Source organism: Epinephelus moara, chromosome 24, assembly GCF_006386435.1.
Source record: "Epinephelus moara isolate mb chromosome 24, YSFRI_EMoa_1.0, whole genome shotgun sequence".
Taxonomy (NCBI): domain Eukaryota; kingdom Metazoa; phylum Chordata; class Actinopteri; order Perciformes; family Serranidae; genus Epinephelus; species Epinephelus moara.
Genome location: NC_065529.1, coordinates 9,285,810 through 9,295,491, shown reverse-complemented (window position 1 = coordinate 9,295,491; position 9,682 = coordinate 9,285,810). Strand labels below are relative to the sequence as shown.

At 42.9% G+C, this 9,682-nt stretch overlaps 1 protein-coding gene across 1 annotated transcript in view; it reads right to left on the bottom strand.

Annotated features, from left to right (window-relative positions):
• The window catches only part of elk4 (ETS transcription factor ELK4), a 44,969-nt gene that overhangs the window by 6,779 nt on the left and 28,508 nt on the right, over nucleotides 1-9,682 (bottom strand). The window contains exons 3-5 of the mRNA XM_050036940.1: nucleotides 8,732-9,475; nucleotides 7,101-7,340; nucleotides 514-633 (exon numbers count right to left, since the gene is read on the bottom strand). Of these exons, the coding sequence (XP_049892897.1) occupies nucleotides 514-633; nucleotides 7,101-7,340; nucleotides 8,732-9,475 (1,104 nt within the window). The remainder of the gene's footprint in view (nucleotides 1-513; nucleotides 634-7,100; nucleotides 7,341-8,731; nucleotides 9,476-9,682) is intronic.

Sequence of the window (9,682 nt, the reverse complement as noted above, 5' to 3'; positions counted from 1 at the left end):
AGTTGCTCTTCCTGAGGGTTTCTACCGTTTTTTTCCCCGTTAAAGGGGTTTTTTTGGGGAGTTTTTCCTTATCCGCTGTGAGGGTCCTAAGGACAGAGGGATGTCGTATGCTGTAAAGTCCTGTGAGGCAAATTGTGATTTGTGATATTGGGCTTTATAAATAAAACTGATTAATTGATTGATTGATTGACAACTGGATAAATGAGATATGGATGATACTGCGTGAGTTATGTGAGAGGGTAAATAGATGTTTTGATATAGTTTTGCTGTTGTTAATCTCATTCCTGTTTACTTCAATTCATCAAGAACACTCTCCTTTTTTAGATTCTTTGTTCACTGTGGAGGCATGTGAGACAAACTTAGTTTTCTTCACCAGTTCAGGATAACATGCAGTAAGTAACTGATACACCAACAGTCATTTTGCAGGTGAAGTATTCTTATAATGACCATGTGAAAATGTGGGTCCGAAAGTGAGATCACTTGACAACCACCGCTCTAATGTGCAGTAATAACCTGGAACAGGTGGGCTCCCTGGCGTCGTGTGGCCGGGCTGAGGGGGGCGACCGGACTGAGCGTGCTCCAGAAGTGGATGTTGGACAGCAGAGGACTGGGAGTCAGCAACAGAGTGGGAGTCTGAGGAAGGACACAAACAAGACAGACTCAGTGCATTGCATTGGCACCGGACAGCATGGAAGATATTGGCTGATTTTAGATTTCCACAGATATATTGCACCAGCGTATATTTAAGACGATGGCTGATGAGGAATTTTAATAAAGAAATACCAAAGATCTGTTGACAGTAGGGATGCAGGATATTGGATTTTTTGCTGATATCCAATATGCCTATATATAACTCAGGACTTATCATGTTGGCAAACCAGAGTGACATTTTAACTCTGGTTTACCGTTCATTCATTGAATCCATTCTCACCTTCAACATTTCATCCTGGTACAACTCACTCACCACCAAACACAAAACAAAACTGTCCCGCATAACTAATCAGGCCAGCAAAATAATCAGCTCACTCCAAACTCCTCTATCTGATCTGTATAACTGCTCATTGATCTGGAAAGCCATCCTGATCACAGAAAACCCCTCTCCCGGAAAAACATCTACGAGAAATCCTTCATTCCCTCTGCAATAACCACCCTGAACAATCTAAAACAGACACTGCACTTCAACCTGCTTAACAGTTGCTGTTTTAACAGTCCCCCTTTAATATTTGCTTCAGATGTGTTTTAAATGTAATAGTGTGTATTGTTGAGCCTTGTCACGGGATAATTTTTTGTCACTGTCGGGCCAGACACTAAAGTCTATCTATCTATCTATCCATCTATCCATCTATCCATCTATCTATCTATCTATCTATCTATCTATCTATAAAACATTACACTCCTATGAATGGCAGTTTGCCATTAGTGACTAAGGAATTGCTAACAATTGGTGCCTTATAATGAACTGTCAGTAATGTTAGTAGCTCTCATTTGGCACACACACTTAATATCTGATGCTTTCCTTTGACATCACAACCTATGCTGCCTCACTGAAAATGAATTATTTTGTTTCTAGTTAAAATAGATAGCAAACACCAAAAGGTAATGATGAAGTTTGGATAGACATGATTAATAGATCATTCCATCTATGGCAAACAAATGTAAAAACAATCTGAAACACAGAGTAATGTAAGGGACTTAGCGTCTATACCATGTGGTATAGACGCTAAGTCCTAACACTGTGGTGGAAGGTTTGCATGAATATATGCAGTCTGTTGCACCTCATCTCTGCTTTTGTCAACTTTTCCTGTTACTTTTAACTGGGAATATAATCACAACTCACCTCTGACAACTGAGACAACACTAGATGGTTGGTGTATTTATTCACTTTGAGAATTAATTGTGAGGTCAAATTCCAAATTAAAGGGCAGTTAACAAGCTACCAGCAGCTTTTATCCATATGCATCTTTATTGACCCTGTAGAACTCTTCTGAACCCTGCTGGACCTATTCGACGATGAGGCAATGCTTAAACCTGATCACTGACAGATGAGAGACAAACCAAAGAGAGAAACTCATTCATATGTGAGCTGAACAGCAGGAGAACGCTGGATCTCATGATCAAACCTGACCTAACCTGCATGGGAAAGGACATAAGAAAAACAACAAATCTAAATCTAAATTCAACAAAGCAGCATACACAGCCATGTGGTCTGCAAACAGCATCAACACCACAAAAACAAACCCAAAGAGCCTGGCTTTACAGATTATTGCTGCACTGCTGCCACCTGCTTGTCACTATCAGTAAAACGCTGGATGTTTTCTTGCGCTCAGTTGGACAGATCATTGCAAGGCAAACACATGGTAACTTAAAAAAATATACAGCCTATGTTGTATTCATATTCTTTGGGGTTGTTCCGAACCCTGTAGGGGGGTCCGGGGGTATGCTCCCCCGGGACAAAATTTTGTATATATTTGGTTTAAAGGCATCAATCTGGTTACACTTAAAATACAGCTAAGGATTAGTGGTTAAACATTTCAGTAATTACAAGAAAAATGACTGACGTACTGATCTGCCTCTGGAGGGCTATTTTATTATTTTAAATCATGCGCAGACAAAATATTCTTTTAACACTTTCTCACTCACAAACACAGTTACAGATATGCAAAACAATACAAAATATGCAATACGAAAAGAAAACAAAAGGTAACACTTAAATTAATTACACACAAATTTCTGCTTTCCTCCTTCCCTCCCTCCCTCCCTCCTGATTTGCAAGTACTGCACCCTAAATCAGAGGATTTAATTTTACGTGGTTTCCAAAACAGGATTTCAAAAGCTCTCTGGTAGTTGAATGCCTCTGGGACAGGCCCACTTATGGCAACCAACTGGATCCGTGGAGTGCGCCATCCGGCCGAGGCGCGGGTGCTGGAGCTAATAGCTGCTATTCAAGTCAATGTAAGCTGCTCCACCAGCTGTGGCTTAGATGCGGCTCGGCGCTAAGCTCTGCTAAAAATACGCGCCGGGTCTATTTCTGACGGACGCCGCACGATGGCACGTCAATTTGCACAGACCAAATGAGTCAAACAGGAAGTCAGGCGCAGAAAAGACGAGAGTATCCAGTCAATTTTCAAAAACAAAAAAAACCCCACCCCACATAAGAAAGAAAACGTTTTGAGAGTGTACTTCAATGGTGCTGTGTGCTGCTGTGCAGGCTCAGAGTTGCCTTAAAGGAGCAATAAGCGAAATTCATCATTTCTAGATTGAAGGAATTAAATAATTGCTATGTGAAGAACTAGAGGTGTAATTTCATCTGGAGTATAGCATGACCTCACACACCCTCTGTCTGTGTTGATCTCCAGCCCCTTGTTTACAAGCCGGTCCGGCTGCGCGTTCATGTGAATCCGGGGCTAACCGGTGCTTCCTCCTCAGGCTCCACTTCACTCAGCTGCCAGCACAGCCAGTTAGCCTCCGCAGGTCCATGTCATTGGTCCGACAGCCCATTGGTTCGACATCCCATTAGTCCGACTGTCCGCGGTGCTAAATGGCTCGTGGCGGGCTGTGGGTCAGCTGGGAAAGGCTTGAGGGGGAGCAGGCTCATGGCTTATGTGTTTGTCACTTTCTTTTTCCATTTTAACCCACACCATGATCTTTTCCTGACCCTAACCAAGTGGTTTTTGTGCCTAAACCTAACCAGACCTTAACCACAGGGCATCATGATGATTTCAGAACGGACTTCGGAACAATGGGTTTAATATGGTTGGAACAATGGGATGTTGGACCAATGGGCAGTTCCCGCCTCCGCTAGCCTCCCAGCTAGCGGGGGCTAACCGGTGCTTCCTCCTCAGGCTCCACTTCACTTAGCTGCCAGCACAGCCAGTTAGCCTCCGCTAGCTTCCCAGCTAACATTAGTCCCGGCTCTCCGTTTGGATCCAACCGGAGCACCAAGCCCTGGTTTGTTATTCGGGTTAATGTGGGAAGAAGCAGCGGGTATATCGGGCAGCTGAGTATGTGGGAAGAAGCAGCGGGTATATCGGGCAGCTGAGTGAAGTGGAGCCTGCGGAAGAAACACCAGATCCGTCTGGATGTAATAGTCCGTCGAGATGCTGCGGTGCTCGGCTGCACAGACGAGGTGAGTGGGGTGGGGGGTGGAGAGCAGAGGTAGAGGGAGGAGTGGCTCATGACACACTTTGTTTTGGTCTACAGGCAGTGCACAACAGCGAACCTAACGGTGAAACGATTTCACTTTTTGCCCCTTTAAGGCCCTGACACACCAAGCCGACGGTTGGCCGTGAGTCAAAGTCGGGCCGTCGGTGAGCGTCTGTCGCCCTAGTTTTTGCGGTGCGTCCCGCATCGTCGGCACTTCGGCGTCAGCCGATTGAGCATGTTGAATCAGGCGCAGAACGTACGTGCTACTTGGCCGTCGGATGTAGTCTTTGTAGTGGGTTCAAATGCAACTGACACAGGGCGACATGAGGCGACGTAGACGACGCAACAGTTGGCTTTCGTTGCTGCTAGTTCTTTGATGTCGGTTTGGTGTATCAGCACCTTTAAATACAGATGATGTTTGCTGGGTGTTTTCAAGAATGCTTCACGGACTCAGAGTTACGGGGGCACTGGCGCCTGCTGCCCCCACCCCCAAAACCGCCATTGATCATATGACCAAACTCAGGGACATCAAAGCCATCCAGAACAACTTATTACAGGCTCAGTGGCAGCTCATTTACAGTAGGTATATGTAAAGAATAAATGCTCCTTTGAAAGTGATACTGGCATGAGCACAGATGTCCCGCTGTTTATTACAGCTCCTCTTTCCTTTTACGTCCTCATTGCATCTGTCCTTCCCATTGTATAAAGAAGGGGCTGAGACTGAAAGAGGGGATGCAAATGATCCAACAGAGGAAGTACCAGGGCCCTAGGAAAGCTGTTCAGCCCTCCAGCATATTTTGCCCAGTGGTATTCCAGTGGAAAAATGCCCTGCTCCCCAAAAAACATTTTCCTCATGGGCCACCATTCTATAAGCGATGTCTATAAACCTGTTGACAGGACACCACCAAGTGCAAACAAGGCCAATTAGTAATCTTTCTATTCTTTTTTTTTTATCCGTAGAGGTATTATATTATTAAAACTTTCCTGGAGCTGAGAAAAATGATTAAAAAATCTGTGACGTCATCACAATCTAAAGCATATGAGCTGAGCGGGAACTTGTGGGCAGGGCCAGCGGCAGAAACATAACTGCGCATTTTCAGTGGGCCACATACCGCGAAAGTAAACCCAGAAGTTAGAACTCTTTTGGCGTATGCGCCAGGTGAGCAAGTCCACTGGACTGAATAGGTGCCATCTTGGGTCCAGTATCGAGTTGTTATTAAAACATGGGAAGCACAACTTTATGTCTCTGTGCACCAGTCAAGTCTCAAGTCGCTCTTAAAGTTTACATCAATGTCTGTGAAAGCATGGATGCTTCACACACATTGTCCCCTCGACAGCACAGAGGATCTAAATAATCAGCACAGTTTCAAGGTGGGCACCCAAAATGATTGTCACCATTAAGTATCTTAGTTATATTTCCCCTTCTGCTCCTAAGAGATGATGTTGAATAATGGCCAGAAAAGTGTTTTATGCAGAAAACTAGAAAAGCGCTCGGAGAGCGCAGACCTCCGCCAAGCAGCTTGGATTTCCCGCCATGCGCAGACCTCCGCCAAGCAGCTTGGATTTCCCGCCATTTTATTATTTTATCCATTTCGCTTCAACTGATCACCACCAAAATTTTATCATCTGTCCCTTGTCCCATTATCAACCTTTCCTGAAAATTTCATCAAAATCTGTTTAGAGTTATTTTGCAGACAAACAAACAGACAAACAAACACACAGACAAACAGACCAACACCGGCGAAAACATAGCCTCCTTGGCGGAGGTAATTATGATGCCACAGTGAAGTTGGATACCTGTTGGATATGACATGAATATAAAATGTCATCACTTTATCATTATATCCTATCAGACATTTGTGTGAAGTTTTGTAATAATTAGCATATGAATTCTTGAGTGATGGCCAAAAACATATTTTGTGAGGTCAAACTGACCTTGACCTTTGACCACAAAAAATTATGGACATTTGTGTCAAATTTAAAGAAAATCACTTAAGGTGTTCTGGGGGTATCATGTTCACGAGGATGGAACAAAAGCAAGATCACACTGACTTTGACTTTGACCACCAAAATTCAATAAGTTCATTGTTGAGTCCAAGTGAACGTTTGTGTCAAATTTAAAGAAATTTCCTTAAGCTGTTCTTCAGATATTGTGTTCACGAGAATGAGATGGATGCAAGGTCACAGCAACCTTGACCTTTGACCCTTGATCATCAAAATCTCAACAGCTCATCATAGAGTCCAAGAGAATATCTGTGCCAAACTTGAAGACATTCCCTCAAGACATTCTTGAAATATCACGTGCATGAGAATGAGACGGACAATGTCACAGTGACCTTGACCTTTGACCACCAAAAACTAATCAGTTCATCGCTGAGTCCAAGTGAACATTTGTGCCACAGATATCGCCGGTGCTGAGGCATAAAAAGCATGGGAATAGCTGAATGTTCCTTTTTAAGTACAGATGGCATTTTAAATTATAATGTAGTTGACAGTGAGTATAGACATTAAAAAGATGGCTGACATTTCTGCTCTTCTGACTCGTAATTAAACTAACTGTTAATTAGTGCCCAGTAAACTATAAACCCAACGTTGCCTTGATAATTTTTTCCACATAAAGAAAAAAGGCTACAGTGGTCATATTCTCTTGAGCACCTTATTTCATTTCATCATCTTTAAGGTGCAGAGAAAAATTTCATATTCACGAAGTGCTGCTGTCCCTCACATTCACCAGTTTAATGCACACTGTGCATCTGTCAAAGTGCTAGAATGAAAATTTATCCCACACTTATTAAACAGTCTTATTACTTAAACCCAAATGTTTTATAATTTACTCTTCATTTAGTATTCACAATCCGTTAATACCTCCTGATTTGTATTGTTGTTTATTTATGTTTTGCTTAATTGTGATTTTAACTCAATACAATATACTTCTCTACCAAACAAGGATGACTTACCTGTAGCATTGCTGGTGTGAGAGAGGCAGTAGGTAGAGATGGGCTGCAAAGGTTCATGGGGGAGAAGTCAGAGGTGGTGACCAGCAGAGCCGGTGGGCTGATCTGCAGAATTTTCGGTGGCTTGCGTGTCTTTCCTGAGCTCAGAGTGCTGACTGTGGTGCTGCTGCTAAGCGAGGATGAACTGGTTTCAGCGTCTACCAGACTGGTCTCGTCTCCAGACAAACCCATGGCACTGTCCACCTGGTGGACAAGAGACACATTACAATTTGTTTCATTGATATCATTTTTTTTTAATTTAGTCATCTTTCATTTGTTTGCTCTAAAATATCTGGGTCAATCAATATAATAACTATTTGTGAACTTTAGGTTACACAGCTCATTTGATGTGTTCAGAGTATAAGAAAAAACTGTAATCTGCACACAGTGGGGGAAATAAGTATTCAGCATGTCAACATTTTTTTCATTAAACATATTTCCATCGTCACTGGTGGATGGCAACAGATTCTTCTCAAGAATTTTCAGTGCATGGCACCATTTATCTTTCCTTTATGAAATCTGCTGGTCACATGAGAAGAGAAACAGCCCCAAATGATGATGTTTCCACCTCTGAACTTCAACTGAACTTTTCTCCTCCAAATATGGCGAGTCATATTTTTGCAGAAAAGCTTGTTTAAAGTTTGCATTACAACATCTGGAGAACTTTGCACGGGGTTTCCCACACATTAATGTATTTGTGGCAGACCCCACAATTAAAACATGTGCCTCCATGTTTAGATTTTCTATTTTTGAAGCGCCGTTGGAATATATACACACAACATATATACATATACACACACATATATATATGCATATATATATATATATATATATATACTAAGGCTGTGCAATTAATCGTCTGGTGATTGCGATTACGATTTTGAGGTCAAACGATTTCAAAATTAATGAAATCCAGGGTAAACGATTTTTGGTCACGGACGTCTGGAGATGTTATTTTGTCTTCTACAGAAGCCGCACATGTGCAATACCGCCCCCTCCTCTCCTATTCACTCCACAAGCCAGTCAAGTAGGTGAACTACGAGTAATGCGGGGGGCAGGTGATTGCGGAAGATTTCAAAAACAGCGTGCGGAAAATGGCAGAGGGAAAGCGAGAGAGGTTGGTCTGTGAGTGTGTGTGTGTGTGTGGGCACGTGTGTGTGTGTGTGTGTGTGTGTGTGTGCACACATCGGGACCGAACTCCGCCGTGCGCGATACAGAGAGCAGAGGAGAAATGTAAACGTGCAACCATGTAATGACAGAAATGACATGCCGTCGTGTAAACAATATAAGTCATCACGTGTGGCGCATAATCGTGATTTCAATTTTGACCAAAATCGTGATTATGATTTTTTCCATAATTGAGCAGCCCTAATATATACATATACATACATATATCTATATACATACATACATACATACATATATATATATATATATATATATATATATATATATATATATATATATATATATATACAGTATATATGCACACACACACGTGTATATAACAGAAGTTAGAGTAAGCTTTAAAATGTTTTGTTATTTTTGAAGTATTTAACTTGCATGGTGTGAGATGTGTTTGTATGTATACTAGCCTTCTCCTGTGCATCTGTGAGTTCTGGTGCCTGAGCATCTGTGGGCTGAGAAGATCCAGACTCTATATCGCTGTCAATCACCAGCTCCTGGGAGGAGTCAGGCACTAGGCTTGGGGACGGACTGGCTGAGATCAGGTCTGGTAGGCCAAACGTTGGCTCAGATGGGCGGATGTTTTCAAATGGGTAGACGGACTGGGACGGCAGGGAGGAGTGAACATCTTCCGTCCTCAAGGTTGGAGCATGCAAAGAATCCAAGGGGTTGGACATCAGTTCCGGCTCTATGACCACTTCAATAGACGCTGGTGGTGCTGGCTTTGGAGGGGTGTTTCCAAACTTGATGACAGATGGCAAAGCAGTTGGCTGCTGCAACTGCTCCTGGCTCTGGGGTGCAGCAGTGAGACCTCTCTTGTCAGCCATCTTCTCTGCTGGGTTCTCAATTTTGATGGACTTAAAGAGCTGGCGTCCATTTTGCAGTGAGTTGAGAGTAAAAGAGGTATACAGGCCAGAGTGGATGTAGTCGTTGCGGTTTGATGGCTTGGAGCTGGAGCCCAGAGCTGCTGTGCTACTGCGGTCACCAGACTCACCCTCCTGTGCGGTGCTGTCTACCCTCTTTGATAGGTGTGGGATGCCCCCAGCACCTACATCCCCGCCCTGTGTTCGGGTAGCAACATCTCCTTTTAGGATGTCAGGATAGGACACAAAGCGATAGACAAACTTCTGACCATTCACCTTCTTTATGATGTTCTGTAAGACACAGAGAAGCAATTGCTGAGTGAGACATGTTAGATTATACTCTTAGTGAATAAATTAAAAAGTAAAAAGTGCATCATTATCATCTCTGCAGAAAACATAGAGTGAGAGTATAAACAAGACTTTCTCTCACGCAGTATGTGTCTACAAAGAGGCACTAGGGGTAAAAAATAGAAGAGTGAGACCACAAAAAAGCCTTGT